At 28.7% G+C, this 20,711-nt stretch overlaps 1 protein-coding gene across 3 annotated transcripts; it reads right to left on the bottom strand.

The window, feature by feature from the left end:
* Positions 1 to 741: 741 nt before the first annotated feature.
* On the bottom strand, positions 742 to 8,184 carry LOC129969418 (uncharacterized). Of its 3 annotated transcripts, none has more exons than XM_056083985.1 (2): positions 7,933 to 8,184; positions 742 to 2,206 (listed from the first exon to the last, which is right to left on the bottom strand). In XM_056083985.1, exon 2 carries the CDS (start codon positions 2,150 to 2,152, stop codon positions 929 to 931), a length of 1,224 nt encoding a protein of 407 aa, XP_055939960.1. In that variant the 5' UTR covers positions 2,153 to 2,206; positions 7,933 to 8,184; the 3' UTR covers positions 742 to 928. The 3 variants fall into 3 exon arrangements, with proteins under 3 accessions (XP_055939960.1, XP_055939962.1, XP_055939961.1); XM_056083987.1 differs by lacking the exon at positions 7,933 to 8,184 and adding an exon at positions 7,553 to 7,912; XM_056083986.1 differs by lacking the exon at positions 7,933 to 8,184 and adding an exon at positions 7,311 to 7,541.
* Positions 8,185 to 20,711: the final 12,527 nt, after the last annotated feature.

Below are 20,711 nucleotides of genomic sequence, written 5' to 3'. Positions count from 1 at the left end.
TTATTTATGTCACCATCCCCTTCCCAATCAGGCTGAATGAAATGGTTGTTATTTCTTTAGTAAATATCTTAACTTATAATTTTAAACTATTTTTTATGAGATAATTCCCCTTTTGTTATAAGATAATCTGCTATTATTACGAGATAAAATAAAAATTATATTCACACTAAATTTCATTAAATTAGCATAATGTTTTGTTTTTTTTCCACAAAGCAATACCAAACTTATATTTTGTTTTATATGAAATTAATTTGCATTAGAATGTAGTTAAATTGTATAAAATATTTTATTTTTCTGTTTACCTAACTGCAATGCAAACTAAATTACTCACTTTTCCTCGTATAACAGTTATTTAGATATACATTAAATATAATAATTTTCTATCATTTGGCGCAGACCTTAATTTTGTTGATATACTAACAGATAAGAGATATTTTGTTACAATGTTTATGCTTGATTCTTACATATTGACTAACAGACACATTCCAAAATTCTATCCTATAAAAATTTCTCCATAATTTTGTATTTGAAATAATTTTATTAATTCAGTATATATTTCTGATATGATGCATTAATGATCATCTGAATTTGTTCATATAATATATAAAAACTCATCCAAAAATAACTGATTTTGACTGTTGTCTGTCTGGTAATTGAACCACTACATTATAACGATTCCACATTTATAAACTTAAGCAATTGCCAAATTAATTACTACAGGAAAATATATATATCAATTAATATCCATGCATTTTAAAGCTTTATTAGCATCAGTTAGTTAAATAAGTTATATACAATGTAATAAAAATGGTGAATAATGTTTAAAATAAAAAATAAAAAAATGGCATTATAATGGCCTTATTATGCACTAACATATATGAAAAAAAAAAGTCTAGTTTGGGCGTGGAATAGTAGACTACAAATATGTCTATCGATTTGCAGGTCTTCTCGATGAGAATTCTGAAGAAAAATCATGCTTTATTCCTGCAGCAAACAACATCTGTTTTAAAGAAAAACTCATGTAATGATTTTTGTTGAATGTCCATTTAAATGCAACATACATTGCAGTTTGCCATAATTTTTGCCTTGTATAAGGATAACTAACACCAAAGTCAATTGTGTTCATCAATGGTTGATAAAGATCATCTTCCTTTATATAGGCTTTCAAATGCTCAGGACTTTCTTGCCACACTTCTCTCAGAAGTTGCACATAATCACAATCTTCAAATCCAAATGCAATTTTTTTATACAGAATGAGTTGTAACAAACAAAGATAATATTCTTCAGAAAGATACTCCCATAAACCTCTTAATACTGTCATAAATGAACTTTGCAAGGGCCAGTTAAGATAACATTCAAGTACACGAAGAGGTGATTGCTTAAACAATTGTATTTGTTGCTCTCTGTCCATTTGGGAGAGAAACAAACGAATGATATTTGTGTTTAAGCATAAGGGATGTATAGATTTTATTCTACCACATCCAGTTAAGTCATATAAAACACGTTCACGAAAGTTCAATTCCTCGGTCAATATAAATTCTGGAAACATATTAATCATTAAATTCCATCTATCATCTGAAGATTTCATTCTCTCCATAAAATAAGGGAGCGTATCAGCATCATGAAAAATTTTTGACCAACACTTATTAGGTTCATATCCTTGTCTAACCCATGTAAGCCAATATTTCACAATTGTAGAAGTTTCGTCATGAAAATCTTCTTGCTCATCTTCTGGCAAGGCATTCCATAGATCCCAAATTTCATTTTTTAAACAATGATTACATGCAAAGATGAAACGTTTCTTGGTTTCTATGTTTTTATTTCCAATCAGATTCATTGCAGTATTTTTTCTATCAATAGTTCCTTCTGATTTCCAACAAATGTATGATATAAGATTACTGCCTTCATATGCGAGATAATCATGATCGTCTATCCATTCTTCAATCTCTAATATTATAGGTCGTAGAGCACCTATTAGTTTTACTTCTAATTCTTTTGGAAGTTTCAAAGCAACAATCTTTTTGTTCACAAATACTTTCCAACTTTCATTGAATCTTCCTGTAAAAGTCCGTATTTCTTTGTCATAGCCTACTTTTACAGCAACTTTTGCTAAAGAAAGATGTAAAAGAGATGGTAAAAAATTTGTTTCCATTATTTATTTATTGTATAAGGGATTGGATGCTGTTTTTTTTTATTGGTCAGGAATCTGTAAGAAAGAAAGAAAAAAAAATTATAGATAATGCATAAATAAAATTTAAAAAAAATAGTTACTTGTTTATTAACCACATGCCAGTCAAAGACACCATGTTAGTGTATAGGTAATTTTTCAATTACATACATATAAACCTAAAGTTTGTCAGTGGCATGCAGTTAATACACATGCACCAAAAAATGTTAAGACTTAAAAAATAGGAATTAATTCTGAATTTTCTTTATTATAATAAGTAAATAAAAAAGATTTTGTATTTACATAAACTGAAAATAAAAACAAAAAAGCTTCACCCCAGTTTGGGATTCACCTATTTACTAATAGATCCTCAGGATAAAATTCAGTCTATGTATTTTATGAATATATATATTTTATTATTTAAATATGAATATATTAAAGAAATAATTTGGGAGAGAAAAATTTTCAAATATATTTTAATGTTTTGAAACTGCGATCTTTTCTTCCTTAAGAAAATGTTTATATATATGAAAATTAAAATTGTGTATCAGTGTATAACATGATTGACTACAATTATTATAAACTAGTAATGGACATCTGTCTCATATTTGTAATATCAGGCATAGATATAAACATTGCAATATCATAAATCATGTTGCTGAAGCATAAGTATAAATATAGTTATTTCTTTCTAAATTTCTGAGGATCTTGAAGAGATAAACTAGCAGTGGCATCATTTTTAACCTTTCACCAAAAAAAAAAGTGTGTGGGGGGGGGGTCTTGAATAAATAGCACAGCTGTTTTATCAAAAAAAAAAAAAAAATGTAGGATAGACAGTATTACAAACCAATAAATGTAAGTAGTAAATTAAAATTTATTTTTAACAATATATTCTCAATGAGGAAAAAAGCACATTGTGTTTTATACTTCCAAGATATACAACTTCTGGTGAAAGGGAGTTAGGATATTATGGATGCAATCCTCCTGATGTCAAGACATTACAGTACGCTTAAAATAGATGATACAAATGTAGATTTTGCTGATTATTCAGTCTCAGCAGGCAGAACATTATCCCAGATATTGTAATTCAAACTTAAGATTTTATACTTTTTAAATAATTGTCTTTGCAATGCCATTTTTTTCCCTCAGCAATAGTCAAGAATTTAAAATTCCTTCAGTTCAAGAAATCCAACAAACCACTGCACATTGCAAAATTCTAGACAAAGAAAAAAGATAAGGTATTGTTTTGTTTTTGGAAGCAATGACTACAATCTTATATACTTGCCATCTTTAGAAATGGCAAGAATTTTTTGGTTGGGAAAAAAAAACTAAGAAATTTAGATTTCTCTGTATTTCCCGGTTTTTATGAAAATTTTCAAATTTTTCAGTATCTTTACTACTTTTTTTAGACAATTTTCAAATTCCGTGTGTTTTCCAGATTCTCCAGGTGGCGTGGCAACCTTGACCAGTCATCTAAATTGTCATAATTTCCCTAATGAATCAATTCTTCATGCCTTTAGAAAGCTAAAGAACAACAGTCTATCTGGTGTCTTGAAATATCTTATGTTTATTTACAACTTGACAAACAACTTGATATTTTTAAAACATTAAAGAGGAAGTTATTGAAATTTATTAAGATAATTTATTTTATTATAAACATCTCTAATATTTACAAAAATCAACATGTCTAGATACAATAGATTTTGCGAAATAAATTTTTGCAATCAGGGAAGATTCTGTAAACAGTATATACATGTGCTCCTTAAAGAAAATTATATTCAAAATATAGAACTGTTATGAATAGTAGTACCAATACATAAAACAATGAAAAATGCTGATAAAATAGTTCAAAATTTTGCCCTTACTGTACCTATTTCCTAGATAGTATGCAGATTATATATATTAGCAAACTAGCTTTCATGTTAAGACTACTGGTTCCATTGAATTTCAATTACATTTTTTACGCTTAACTTGATTTTCTTAAAGATATTGAAACCTTGTTACTTCCTTCTTTATGTATGTTTTATTTACTGAGCATATGAATTATCCTAATGGAATGAAGTCATATTAAATAAAAGAGTTGTTCATTTATCTCATTTTTTAATAGTTATAAAAGAAAAAGTTTTATTTGCTGTAGAAATGCTTATTATTTGTAAAACAAAATTGGATCTCCTAAATATGCGAGACAATCTTTACTCTTAGAAGATAGTTTTTAATGCAGTTTAAAATAATGAGTAAGAGGGTTTACTCATTTTTGGAATTATTCAATAACATAAAAGCATCTCGATTTTACCAATGAAAATTAAACAATTGTTGCAACATGTATAGAATAGAATGATGTTGTCTTTTTTGTAAACAGTGTAGACCTTAAAATTATAATAAATACTGACCTTAGTAAAAAAAAAAATATTTGGTGAGATTTAAATTTATTAAATAAGTTTCATTAAAAGATTATATTCATACTACTAATTACTTTTGAAGACCAGCTAGTTCACCAAGGTTATTCAATATATTTCAGTTATATAATTTAGATGCAACTTCATGTCCATGATGCTGCCACATTTTCAGATATTATAGCTGTGTTACTTTAATTATCTTTCATAAGTTCTATTCATTGTGTACATGAGTCTTTTCTAATTGGAGAACAGTTGTGTAAGATCATAGCACTGTTAAAAATGTAAATTTGCGTTAATCTATATTCTAAATTTCATGATATTGTATCTTCACTTTTTTATTCCTCTAGTGAATTACAATATTCAATCGAAAAACATACAGACAAGATGGTGATGAAATCTCAACAAAGCACAAAACACAGACTGTCTTATAATAAGGAAGTAATTATAAGGTTTTTAAATCTGTAGACTGTTCTAATAAGGAAATATTTAACTTACTGTTCATTCATCTTACACCACTAATATTGATTCATTCAATGGAGATGATTCTAGTACAGAATCTTACATCTTTTAAAATCTAGTTACATCTTTTAAGAAAAACTGAAAAGATGTAACTGAATAATGATAATTTTCTTGTTTTCAATTTGATATCTAATTTAGTAATTTTAAAAGTATCATATAAAGACTTTTTTTTCTTCATTAACATGAAACATCAAAGATTTGAATGACATATTTATAGGGATTTTAAAATTCTAATAATATATATATGCAAGATGATTATGATATAAATAAGATGGTAGATCTAAAAGCTAATAATGCATAAGGAATGGATAGTTCTCAATGAAAAATGGAATTTGCACATTATAGTGGCCATAAAAATTACTTAGTAATTTATGGATGATACAACCACAAAAGTCACCAAGTGTCATAATATACATAATGTAGCCATCTCTGGGATATATCTCATTGTTGAACAATAGAATTGGAAGGCCAATATAAAATAAAAGTATGGAAATTCTAAAACTCAGGATCAAAGAATATGTTTCATCAAAACATAGGAACATCAATGTACATTTTTTTTTTTTTTTTCACCTTGCACATAAAACCAGATTTTATAAAACAACAGTTTGTTAAAGAAATGGCATTGCTTTTAGTATTTTATTAATGTTTTTTTTTTTCACTTTAAATGAAAAGCAAAAATTAAAGATGTGTTCATCAATCCATATTGAAGATGATTATTGAAAGATAAAACTTCATTTTTCTAAGATTTAACATGTAACAATTAAATCTCAATCAATTTAAAGTGAATATGAGTGTAAATAACATTATGATTAAAATGTGACGTTAATCCAGAATAAAAATTTAAAGGGCACAAGTATTCTTTCGCAGACAAATTTAAATAAATCTGTCTAGTCTTTATATTCTAATTTCTTTCTAGATATATATCTGATTTTATTATTTAACTTTTTTCAAATGCCTTGTAAGTAAATTTCATTAAAGTAACAAATGTTTAAAAATTCTCTATAGTACTTATAAATTAATAAAAATCTAGTGATTACTCACTGAAGATGGCACTCTGATAGATTCTTTCATAAATAAATTTGACGTTTCCCAGTGGCATGCACTTAGTACAAGTATATTGCATGCAATTGATGTACACATACTATCTCTATTATTAATAAAGAGAATACGTGTCTGATCACATTCTAAAGTCTGTTTGACCTTGTTAAAGTTGATATCTGTGCTTCAGAGCAATATTTAATTAGAATTCAATCAATCAAAAGTGAGTAGTAAATATAATTTTAATTAACTGAAAATTGACTTTTAATTTTGACATAAAATGTTTGTTACATTGCTGCAAATTCATAAAAATTATCTTTTCAACAATGCCAATTTTTAAATACATAATTTTTATTCTTAAAATGATTTTTGAAAATTGATTCAAATATATTTTACAAGAGACCTCCAGGTTTACTCGGAGATTATCAGATCACACAAATATCCATTAAATATAATGTAACCATTTTGGGCCTAGCATAAGATGCAGGTATACAATGCATTTTAAAGTTAAATTGAATCCATTTCATCATTATTACTAATATTTTACCTTGCCTCCCCTCCCCCCATCATTGATGATCAAGATATGAAGATTTGGCTTATTTTTTACTTATTGGGCAATTTAAATGGATAAATAAGATTGTTAATGCAAACAAGATTTTCCACATTGAGGTAGGTTACACTAAAGGTATACTCTAAAATTTCTGTTGTACTTATAGATTAATTTCATGAAAATATTTTAAGTGCATGCCTTTCTAAACACTGCTGCTCTTTCCTGTAATATAACTGATGTAAAAGTTATTTACAGAAAATTAGGGAAATGCATAATATATTGAAAAGAATGGTGCAAAACTTCTAAAATAGTATGAGTTTATATGTCTATAAAAAATTGAAGCTTAAAAATATTACTATTCAGACAAAATTACAGAAAATATTTAATTGAAATTTTTAGCAACCATTCTGATGTGCCAACTGGTTATCTAAGGTGAATAGTTATACAAGATTGTTTTTAAAAATATATGAAATTTTTAATTTCACAATTATAAAAATCTTTATGTAAAGCAGAAAAATAGATATTAAGAATTTGGCATAGCAAATATCAAAAATGTACATAACTTTTCGTAAATTCCAACCAAAAAGTTACAATTTTGTAAACCTGTGTTATTAAGATTTAAACAAAATATATTCCTTACTTTTTTTCAAATTCGTACTTTGCTAGCCATTTTCATACATCGTTGATACTTTGCCATATTTTCATTTCTGATAATTGAATTTCAACAGAAACTTTACTACTTGGCGACCATCCATAGTAAGATAAAAACCTCAAACAATGATTTATAGACAGAATCACTACTTAACTCAAGAATTTTTCTTTGTAGAAGAGAAAAAATTATAATTTGTTAAAAATCAAGAGATGATGCTTCGAATTACTTACAATGCCATCTACCGACAAAATTTCGAAATGCTTTTTTTAAAAAAAATTTGCAGTCAAATTATCGCAAATACTATGACATTTATCTTACATAATTCATTTCAATTAATATTTAAAAACTGAAATAGCAATACTCTTCAAAATTATGTTTATAATCATAGCTAACCATTATCAGAGACAAAGACGGTTGCGATTTACTTTCAGTTTCAGATTACGAAAGCGCAGTTAAACTTAATGAAAAATAACAATAAATAAGATACAAACTTTTTTACATATAATCCCTATATATCCTAAGGTTTGAGCGCTTCGATAATGTTTTTATCATTATTATAATTATTTACGATTACTTCTATTTATTTGCCATAAGGCGTCATTCAATTTACCTTCTTTGAGTCAGGACAGATGTCGTCTCTAGTTGTCTGTATTCAAAATCAAGATTCTTCATTCATTTTAGAAGAAAAAAATGCTTGAGAGTTGTAAGTTTAGAAAAAAAAAGTGGATTTTAATGCATTGATAAGAAATATGAAAGGATTTCTCACAGCACCAGAAAGTGACAAATTACATCGCCATTTTCAATCTATAGTTGCTTAGCAACCACCTTAGAAAAAGACCAGAGCGTCGTCTACATAATGGAGAAGCCTCGTCGCTAAAACCGTTAAATTCTATTTTCGTGATAATTAATAAAGTAATTTTTTATTCGATATTTAAAAATAAATACTTTTAAAACTGAGTAACTTCAAAAATTCTCCTTTTTAGGGTTTTTTTTTTTTCGATAGGACTACAAAACATGATCATACGTCATTGTCAAATGTATGTTTGGGTTTGAGTATATAAACATCAGCTGTGGGTTGCGGATGTTGTTAACTATCAGATGAACGAAATATATATACTCTGATATTTTAAAATCAGTGAATAAATTATATTGTTTTCTTGAAAGTTAAAGATATCTTTATAACAATTTTTCAGACAATTTTCTTTTTTTTTAATGGTTATCACTTATAAAAAAGCATTCCGAGAATAAAGATAACCGAAAATTAGTTTCTATATATAACACTATAGGGCCACTACTTTGTTGGCAAGTAAAATACCATTTACAATTTTTTTATTCGTTTTTAGCGAAATATTTCGCTAGAAAATATCAGCGTAAGAAACGAATTCTTTATTACCTTTGATTTCGAACTATTCGTTGTAACGAAGAAAATGTTTGAGAGTTGTAATTTGGTGATGTATTAAATAAGTCACTGTGTTTGAAATATTGTTTTTATTTCTTACTATATCGTACTTTATATTAACGATATAGTTCTCATTACTTGAAAATCTATTTTAAATAGCTACATGACTGCTATTTTGTTATTGTTTCAAATAAATTGACGATGTGACATGTTATGCATTCTCATTTACAGCTTTTTTCTTGCAATTTACATGATTTCGCTCTGCACCGAAATTTTTAAAAAATCTGCTGTTTAAGATTTCATGGCGTACATATTTTAATTATTCACAAATATCGATTTTTTAAAAAATCAAATAAAAATAACAAAAATAGCTTAAACTAAAATGATTTCGCTTTAAAGTTATAAACTTCTGCGTCCCCTCCCCCTCCCTTCTATTTTTCGGTTTGGTTTGTCATAAACTTCTGTTTGATCTTGTCGTGCATGCTAGTAGCACACAATACTGATGAATTTGGAAAAGCAATATTGTACGACTAGAGATGCATAATCCACGATTTTTTGAATAACAAATAATTTTGCTATTGTTACTTTTAAATATCTGTTATTTCAATCATATTATTAATGAAATAATATTAATTAAATATTATTAATTAGTATTAAATATAAAATTTATTAATTGAAATGAATACTTAATTTACTAATTTAAGTAACGCGTGATTGAATTAATTTTTCTATTTCAGCTTACTTCCTAAATTTGATTTTTTTTCAAAACTATTTATTTAATTTCTTTATTGGAGTAAACCATTTTCTGAAAAATTTAAATTAAATATATATGTTATTTCTTTCAAATGTTTACTTTAGTTCTATATTCTACCAATAGATGGCATCAGCAGTAAACAGAATATATGGAATCAAAGTCCTTTCACAAGCAATTAAAAATGATCTATGTGAAATAGTGCATCATCAAATACGAATATCGGAAAATCAAGGTCATGCAGCGGCCAAACAGGCGATGAATGACTGTTTGTTTCGCCAGTTGGCGATAAGCGTCAATCATACCTTTGGAGATGAACTTTGCTCTCCAGCGGATACGGAGTGACTCACTTCCTGCCTTCACCAGATGGCTTAGAACTTCTGCCTCGTGCTGGTAGATGGAATTACGGCCAATGTATCATGATATATATTTGTTAATTTAATTTCTAATTAAAATATATTTTTGTTATTTAAATGGCTGGCAGTTTTTATTAAGTAAAAATGTTTAATACTTTAATTTAAAGTAAATTTGGCAATGCGTGTTAAACCACGCACAAAAGTCGCTCCCCTGAAGTGGAGGGTTGATTTCACACTTTTACATAATTTACCATTTTTTTTTTTTTTTTTTTTTACTGTTTATGAAAATTAAAAATTTAATACGAAGAAAAAAGATAAAATACATTTTTCTGTAAGTATTCAAGAATAATTACAAAAATTTTCGATCCTTCATTTAAGCACAATAATGTCAGCATGCTCTACTTTTAGTAATAATTAAATGAAGAAGTTAAAAATAATTTTTTTTTTACTATGTAATTTATTATTTTCAATTTTAATTCTAGTTTTCTTTATTAACTTTCCTTTCATTTTCTGACATTATTTACTTTACTATAAATAAATATATTAATTAAAAACGAAATATTAAAGAATGCATCCATATTGTTGATTCCTTAAATGAAAAATGAAGAATAGTTTATAACGTATTATTAAATACATAATTCACCATAGCATCATCACTCAACACAGATAAATAGAATTTACAATATAACTTTCAAAATATTTAACAATATTCAATGTAAAATTTTCAATGTCATTTTAATAACATAATATAACACTGCATATTTTTCGTCTTTTAATGAAAAATTATTCTGGTTATTACTTTGGAGTAAAATCCGAAATTAAATTAATTAATAAGCAGTGAGCAATATTTTTGGATCAAGGCTTTACTGTATCAATACTTTTAAATATTTCAGTGTCTCTTGAATTCAGTTACATATTGTACGATATTATTTTTACTATATTCAGTATTCCTCGATATTCAAAATGTTGTTTAATATTTCCCAAATATAATACAATATTGTGATGTTACCAAGGTAGTTTTATTTAGTAAGGAAGAGCAAACATATCATTAGCCAAATTTTTAGTAACAATAAATATTACTGAAACCAGAAATACGAATAGTAAAGGAAATCTTTACTACTCTTATCCCTTGATCCATTACTGTTGGATCAAGAGAAATTTCTGATTGTTTTTAATGCTTATAAGTAGTAACTTTCTTTACACTTGACTTTCATCAAACATATTAATTCTAATTTTCCATATCGAATGCTTTCCAAAAAAGTCACTGAATTTATAAAATAGTTTCGAAAAATTTTCATTCCAGCAATGATGCTTTTTAAATCTGAAGAGGCTCCATTATATTTTTTAAATCGTTTTTACGTACACTATTAGCACAAAATGTTCAACAACATTGTATCAATATCTTTATGGCATTGACGGACATTCATAATATAGAACAACATCGTGAAGATATCGTACAATATCTTATGCTGATAGGATATGTACTTAAATATTTGTTGTGATAAAATCCTCTCAAAGATAATGGCATTTTAAAAACGGTATAGGACATTATAATAGTGTATTTGAGAAACTTCGATCAACTGTTTTCGCTGTCACATGGTTGTGACAAGAACAATTCCATTACCGATTTTTTCCGAATTCTTCTCTCAAGTAACCATAAATGGATATTTATTTACACATGAGGTGCGGGGACGAGTTCTCTGAACATTATACGACTATCATCATGGAATTCACTCCGTCGCTCTTTTCGACATTTCATATGGGTTGAAATTATAGAAATGAATGTAAGTATTACAAAGAAACTAATGGGTAAAATTATCCGATTAATGTTGGTTATTGCACGTACATCATCTTACAGCATGCTGTGATTGTGACCAAAAACCGAATATTGCTAAACATCAAAAGCATTTACGTTAAGCATTAAGAGAAGCACACATGCACACAGAAATTACTGTCAATTAATTAAGAAGAACATGAAGGGAGGTCAGGAACAATATGAGAAGGATTTTCAATCATGACGACAGAAAAAATATAATGCGGTTATAATCTGATGCATGCGCCGATTTACAGCTTTCATAACGGCGGACTCTATTTTAGGATTTAAGGGGTTAAGAAGGGGCAATGAGTACTGATATCTAACGCAAATATTCCAATGAGACGATAATCACCGCAGGGACGAAATCAGACGTTTGCTTTCTTAGCCATATGAACTGAACTTGCCCATACAATTTTTGAAGGCCAAACAATACGCCATTATAAATCAAATTCCTGCCGAGCAGTCCGAGAAGTTCTGGGGGGAAGGAGACGTGGTTTAGAAAGTAACGGTGGCTTTTTTTTTTATCTCAATATAGTGAAGAATCTTTGTGTTTTCTCATTGGAAATATGCGAAGGGTTAGTGAGGTCTGGAAATTCAGACACAATTTTATTGACCCTGGAAGGGCCAATAAGAACACTTACAATACTGCTACTTTTAGGAATATATTCCCTTGTGACGAAATCATAGTCTCATCATCAATTATTATTTTTGGCATCAACTATTAAATTAAATTTTTTCAAGAAATCGATGTCTATGATAGGTTGGCTAACTTTGGCGATTATGAAGGACCAAGTGAAGGTTCTGCACTAATTTAGATTGAGAGTCAGACATTGAGTACCAAACGTTGATTTTTTTTGTGCTATTTGTGACGTAAAAAACTAGATCCTCATTCACGACAGGCTGTTTGTAAGAATTGACTGGGATCGCAGATATGACAGCTCCTGTATCAAACAGAAAAATTTATTTAGATGAAGGAATGGCCAAAGGCATGCGATTTATTTATCATTAGAGGGATTGACGATAATTTCATTTACCGAAGTTAAAACATCAGCATCAATTGCTGCAACGACATGGTTAAATTTAGTGGACTCGCAAGTAATTTAATTTTTGCTTAGAAAAACTGCCTCTCTAATCTGAGAAACCATAGTGCCGGGTTTGTTTTCCAGAATGGCGGTGGCTTAACTCCCACATTCACGATCTAGCAGTTAATGTTACTCACTTCAGTTTCATTCATGTCTGGAAAAAGTGCATTGAGTGATTTGAATTGAGTGATTTATTAAACGACGACGTATACGAACAATTCGCATGGATATATTTTTCAAGAGATTACTTGTTCGAAATTCACTTGAAAGCCACCACTATGGAGTTTGATATTTATGATCTCCATATTTAATATTAAGTACATATCTCAATACTAAAGTATATTAAAATGCAGTTCTTAATGAAGAATTAACTTGTAAAAGAAAATTGCTTTTCCATCGTTTTAATTACAGAAATATTTGGTTTAATCAACTCCGAAGAACATTAAGCTTATAAGAACGCTACGCGGAATCAGAATAAAGTACAAACGAAGCGGCAGAAAGTGAAAAACATTCTGCTTCACACTTACATTAATGCCTGGTTATACTCGGCCAGTTATAAGACGGCAAGTAGACAGCGCATGCGCAGAAAGGGACTGATTTAGGTTTGCCACTATTTTATAACATAAATTGAAGCATTCCATTCATTGGCTATAAATTGCCGTCTTGGCGACCCTGAATTTTTCCTTTTCATTGCGTATCGAATTAAAATAATGGATATTTATCCCAAAGAAACATGGTAAAATAAAGAAAAAGGTTAATATACTTAAATTTGGAAAACTTTAGAAAAAAAAGTGGCAAATAAAATGAAAAAAGAACATAACCTCACATCAGAAAGAGCAAAAAATGTAGGAATTAATCTATGATAAGTGATCAATTTTTTTAAGCCAAAAAATCCGCCAAATTCTACAAATGCATGCGAAATAAGAAAAAAAAAAAAAAAAAAAAAATACAGCGACTTGTAGTTGTCCAGTTGGGACTTGTAGTTGCCCATCAACCGCACATTTTTCAGCTTTTCTACGCATGTGCTGCCTACTTTCCGTCTAATAACTGAAAAACCTGGTGTTAATCTGATATTTAAGTAGAAATAATATTACAGTTAATAATGAAAAATTGGAAAATAAAAACTGTACAATCAAACAGTTCATAATTAAAAAAGAGTTTTTCGATTTTGTTGTTTCCGATCCTCTACAATATTATTAAACAGTTGAATATGTTTAAGATTGCAATAAAGGGTGCATTTATTTTCAAATAAAAATAAAATTTTATTTGAAATTAAATGCAGCTTTGAAATTATTTCACATTTTGTTTCATGTAATTAAAAAAATTATTCAAAATAAAATATAATGTAGAGAAATAAAATTTAAGCCACTGAAAAATAAAATTGTAAAATGAAATAAAAATAGTTGTTATGTAAGGATTTGTTTCAAAGATATGGCAAAAAAAAAAAAATCATAAATTTTTTTTAACCTTATTTTTCTCCCTTTTGATAAATGTAGAAACGTTTTAATGTCGATTATTATAAGTGCTAAGGAACTGGTGTGCCAAATTTCTTTCGATTTCATAATGGAGTTATTTAACCAATAATTTGCATTGTGCTTATACACATAAATCCAAAGCGTCAGCGTCACTTTGAAGCGGTCGATATGCAATTTTCTATCGACTAAAAATATGCATTATAGCTAGATTTTAAAAGAGGGGGACTTGAGGGACTTTAATAAATAATTTCAGCATTTAGCCGGTTAAGTATCACACACACACACACACACACACACACACACACACACACACACACACACACACACACACACACACACACACACACACACACATACACACACACACACACACACACACACACACACACACACACACACACATACACACACTTTTCCATATAGAGAAATATATAGTTATTATACGTTATTATAAATGTTACAATTTAAATATTATAAATGTTACAATTTAAATATTATAAATGTTACAATTTAAATATTATAAATGTTACAATTTAAATATTATAAATCATAAATTATTAATAATATATAAGATTATTTTCTTAAATTTTACGATATTGAATGATGTTGTGTGCTACTTGGGATTATTTTGATTGAGTACTTTTTTCAAAAATACTGTTTCTACTGATTTTGTTTGAAATATTGGATGTCTAGGACGTAAAATATGTTTAACGTTTCAATTATGAATTCAGCAATGAAAACAAGGACTAGAAATAGTGAAAAAGTTATTCAGTTTTATTATTTCAGTTTTTTAAGAATTATAATTTAATATGAAATAACTTATTCAAAGTTAGTTATTTTTTTTCTATACTAATAATAAAGATGAATGTGTGTTTGTGTTGTTGCTCTCAGGCCAGACTATTTCATACAAAGCTACCAAATTTAGCATATGAATGTCTTGGGGGTCGAGAATGCGCAGTTTGAAAAGATTTTTTTTTGAAATTTTTATTAGAATTTTAAATAATTAAAAAATTAAGCTGAATTTTGGTGTTTTCTCGCGATAAATTCTTAAAATATTATCGTAAAAAAGTAAATTTTGCACCGTTTCCAAAATTTTAAAAAATGCCTTTTTCATGATATTATTTTAATAGTCGGGAAAACTTTTGCTAATATTTGACAACTTTAAAAATATTTTTTATTTTTATTTATTTATTTTGCATGATTTCTAACAATAGATTACATTTCTGCCTTGAATTTCAAACCTTTTCCAATTTTTCATCAACTATCTGATTGCATAGTTTTTTTTCATTCTTGAAAGTTAATGAACAAGGTTTTCTGTTTAATATCGATGTAGTTTATGAGGCACATAAAATTTGAGGTTACATTTTTTATACCCTTATACTTAGAAAATAGATGGACCGGTTATTTACGAATTTAATAGCGGTTTGATGTTATTGGACTGTCTCCATCAGAAAGGTTCATGTACACGATAAACGGAACTTAACTAAGACAAAATAGCGTGCCTTTAATATCAGACAATTTGGCGGAACCATGAATATGAACTTATAAACGATTTATCTGAATTCAAATATAACCAATATTCTTGGCGAGCCAGTTGATCGCCTTAAGCGACCAGTATTAAATAAAGAAATCGAAATCTTTATTTAAACGAATTGATGTTCCTTAAACGTAATTAAAGTTACTTTAAACTGTTGCTATTAGTTACTTAAAACTTTAGTTCGAAAACTAATATATTTACTTTAGATTGCTTTATTAAACATTTTTTTTGTTCATATCTAGAAATTTTGTGGCAATTAAAACTTTCGGCTTTAAAAAAAATGAATCATTTTAAAATTTATTGGCAAAACTAAATTAATGTTATTAATATCTCGGCAATTGTTTCAAATGAATTACCGTACAATAATAATAATAATAAAAAAACTGCATAGCATTATATTGTACAATACCTTGATATAAAAGTGTTAAGCGTTTAAGAAAGATAAATGGACTGAAAAAAAAATAGTCTTTACGCAATAAAATTATTTGACACATTTTATAAACATTTTATTTTCTTTAACAACAAGATTACAAAATGCAGAGAAAAACGTCAATAATACATTTATACTACATCAAGCTTGAATATCTTAAACATTTTTTATCAAGGGCAAAACAAAATGATAATAAAAAATGACGTCGCATTTTAAGAAAACCCCTCAAGAAAATAGTTTTGTGGGCACATTATTTACTTTAAAAAATAAATCGTTTGTCTTATTTACAGTACATATCATATTGATCTAATTTTATGATATAATTTTAATGAACAATTTCTGGTTTTCTATTGCAGTTTAAATTGAATATGAAGGAAAAAATGTCATGAAAAAATATTAGCACGAGTTAGCAAGCAGATAGCAATTTCACATTGAAGCTTTTACACTGAAATGTTTTATGTATCTTTATTATATGATTTCTGTAGGATATATGAAGAGTTTTCGACTAATACAAAAAAACGTTGGATCAGAGAGAAATTGATATATTTTCCACAAACATTAGGATAATTATTCAGCATAACACCAGAAACACAACACTGTAAGGCATTCAACAAAAATATATTAATGATAAATATGTTAAAAATATATTTTTTGGAAATATAGCTTAGTACTTCCTAGACATGCAAGCAAGGCAGAGTTTAACAAAACATCGTGAATCAATATTAAACATTCATTTTTATGCAACTGCCTGATCTATCCATCCAAATGAGAAAGCGAATGAAAGCTTAAAAAGTCTACTTTTGCGATACATTGCGTCTACCTGGCACAATCTTGTTGGCAATTGAATTGTTCATACATGAAGAACTGACATATGGTCCAGTTCTTCTATGCTTCCAGGTCATGAATACACAGAAATTTTTATTTTGGAAATACATCTAGCAATTTACTTCCCAAAATTCTGAAAACTTTTTTTAAAAAAGAAATCGGCTTTACAATTTGCTTATCGGAGATCTGAGAACTATTTTTTCTGGAAATCCATCTAGCAGTTTGCTCATTAGATATTTGAAAACTTCTTTTCTGGAATTCCATCTAGGAGTTGGCTTACCTGAGATATGAAAGCTTTTTTTCTGGAAATACATTTATTAATTTGCTTACCAGAATTCAGAATATTTTTTTCTGGAAATACATCTAACAGTTTGCTCATCGGAGATTTGACAACCTCTTTTTTGGAAATCCATCTAGCAATTTGCTTAGCTAAATTCTGAAAACTTCTTTTCCGGAAATCCATTTAGCAGTTTGCTTACTTGAGATCTGCAAGAATTTTTTTTGGAAATGCATCTAGCATTTTTCTTGTCAGAAATTTGAAAACTTCGCGTAAGATTTTTTTTTCACGTTTGTTTCTATTACTGCTAACAACGGGCTGCTTTTTTTGGGGGGGGGGAGGCATGGATTTGCTCAAAGACGCAACAATTTTTTTTTTCTTTGGCATTATAGACATGACAAAAAAATAAATAAAAAACATGGAGTCTTTTAAAACTTCTAGACTTAATACCATCGTGTCACATATCTTCTTTGATTCCTTTATCATACAAACAAAGATTAAACAGGTAGATTGAAATATCGTTTATCCAGCCAATATGACTGGTTTACGACATCAGGTTCTTCGAAAATTTTTAAATCTTTCCATAAATAATCACATTTTTATAACAGGAGTTCCCATAGAATCTGTAAATATCATTTAACGAACTATATTTATTCTAACTTGAAGCTTTATCTCCTCTTAAAACTTTTAACAAAGAAACAATAAAACCAGAAAGAGCTAAGTCATAACAAGATGATACTTTTGCAAAAAGAAGGCCACAAGGATGTTTAGAGAAATTTTCTGCGAATGCTAACCTTTAATATGCAAATTCGTGAATTCCCTAACTTTATATGCAGTATTCCGTTATTATGAACATAGTATTCATTATTTTCTGTCCAACTGTGTTAGTTGAGCTTTGGTCAAAACGCGGATTTTCTGCGTTTGATCAAAGCTCAAACTTATTTTTTATATATTCATTAACATATTTAGAATGCTAATTTTTAATTTGTGAATTCACGAATTTACTAACTTTATATGTAGCATTTTGTTTTGATGAATATAGCATTCATTATTTGTTGTCCAATGTGTCACTGTAAGTTATTGATCTGAGCTTTGATGAAAACACGAATTTTCTGTGAGTTTTATTCTTTATTCTATATATTCATTCTTGTATTTGTTTTATATGCAACATTCGGTTTTTATAGTCATGGCAAATTCAGTATTTGCAGCTCATAATCACTCAATATTGAAAGTTGAAGAATGATTTATGCATTTGTTTAGATTTACAGTATCCTGCTATTAGATGAATTGTGCGCATTGTAAACATACTGCATGCAGAATATAAAATTTAACTACATGAGGAAAAACATGGTATATTAAGAGCTCCACTGCTCAATGATAAACATTTATATTTGTTTAAACATTATGTTCTCTTTAACACAGCGAACATCTCGCATAACAACATATAATTTTAAACGAAATAAAAAGAAATTTTAAAAAGAATATCCGTAATTAAAATATCTACTCAAAAGAAAATCTTGCTAATATTCTGTTTATATCAGTTAAAGAAAAATATTTCGAACTGAAAAAAATTGCTGTGCCTTCTTTATATTGCACTTAATCATAATTGTATGAGGGTTGCCCAAATGAAAAGTGGTCACTTGCGATTGCACCAGAATGACTGCAGCTATAGCAGCACTACCGAACAAGGATATAAAGGGGGTAGAAGCTGTGCACTGCATACGGCATTCAGCAGTGAAAACTGTTCGTATTAGAGGAAACTGGTCGAAAGTAAAGTATGGATGCTTCCAGATAGGAAGAGCGCACAGTAGTACGGTTTTTGATTCATCGATTGCCGTGGACCACTCTTGATTGATTTCCTGCCCCCAGGCAACACTATCAAGTCAACACAATACTGCAGTACTCTGACGAAATTACGGAAAGCAATCAAAAGCAAAAGGCCAGGCCTTTTCATACAACAAGAGATCCTTCACCATAGCAATGCCAGCCCATAAGTCTCCCGTGAAACCCAGACGACCTTAAAACCTTCCGTTTGAAAGTGTTGGAACACCCGCCGTACAGCCCGAATTTATCACCTTGTGACTTCCACAATTTTATGCACTTAAGAGAGCATTACAGGAGATACGTTTCCATTCGGACGACAAAGTGAAGGAAGCAGTGCAGGACTTCAGGCATTGACCCGCAACCTAAACGATGGGACTTGCGTTTCAACGTCCATGGTAACTTCTTTTGATTTCCAATAAAGGCATTCTTTTCCTTCAATTTGTCCATTTTTCATTTGGGCAACCCTTTCAAATTTTATTACACAGTGAACAATGAGGGACACGAAATGTTGGGGATAAAAACACTTACAATTCTTTTATTACATCTTAAAAAATTAAATGTTTCAAATAAATTTGAATGACAATATAAAAAAAAGGCATAAGAGAAAAGAAATTCAATCTTGAATTTCAGAAAAATATTTGTATTTTGAATCATTGAATGAAGATATACATTTAATATGAGAATATTAGTTCTTATTACATACAACACTTTTACTATTAACAAATTCTACACACTTCTACAGCTTACTACATATTTTTTGTTATCAGCTGCAAAAATCAAAAGCTTAATCTTTCCAGAAGTTAGATCTTAGAACTTTTAAGCTAACGGCTTAATGTTCTTCTCTGGTATTACCAAATCAATCCTACCTTCAAGGGAATAAGTACAGAAGTAAAATAACAAGAAAAAAGCTTGCTGATGGATTTCGCGAAAAGGATTATATAGAGAAAGTCTTATTAGAAGTGAGAAATAAGAGGATGTGAAATCCTTCTTATGTTGAAAGCAAGCGGACTTCTTAATAAACTTATTTCATAGTTAAGTCCTAAAAACGCCATAGAAGATTACCTTCTTTTACCGTAACAGAAATTTATTATCATTTTTATCATATCATATCATGAATGGCAGCATTTATTATAAAATATAATTTTGTTTTCTAAACTTGATGCTTTAAAAGTAATTGTATGGAAATAATGATATTAAAAATGCAGATTTAATTTCCTTTTCATTGAAAAAATTCTGGTAATTGGGAATAAAAAAAGCATAAATACTTTGTAATAATGATTTTTACCATTTTTAGGTTGAACCGGAGTTTAACCCCCTTCTTCGCCAAACTGCGATAATGCGCCAAAGCTGGCAATCTCCAGACTGGCAAACCTATTATCTTTCGCCTTTATTATGCGCTATGATTGGACATCGGCTCCCTCACTTTTGAACATTTCTCAAAACACGGAGCAAGACCGTGGTGGTTGAGTTGGCGGTTTTTGAAAATTGCGCAAGTAGGGGGTTAAACTCCGATCGTACCGATTTGAGTTTTATTACCGGATATAAAATATGCAAATCGATAAAAAGTTATTTGTAAGATGATGTTTGCTTCAGAAACTGGCCTATTGGAAAATTTAT

This window comes from Argiope bruennichi, chromosome 5, assembly GCF_947563725.1.
Source record: "Argiope bruennichi chromosome 5, qqArgBrue1.1, whole genome shotgun sequence".
In the NCBI taxonomy this organism is placed as follows: Eukaryota; Metazoa; Arthropoda; class Arachnida; order Araneae; family Araneidae; genus Argiope; species Argiope bruennichi.
Note: the sequence above shows the minus strand (reverse complement) of the source record. Positions and strands in the feature narration are given on the sequence as shown.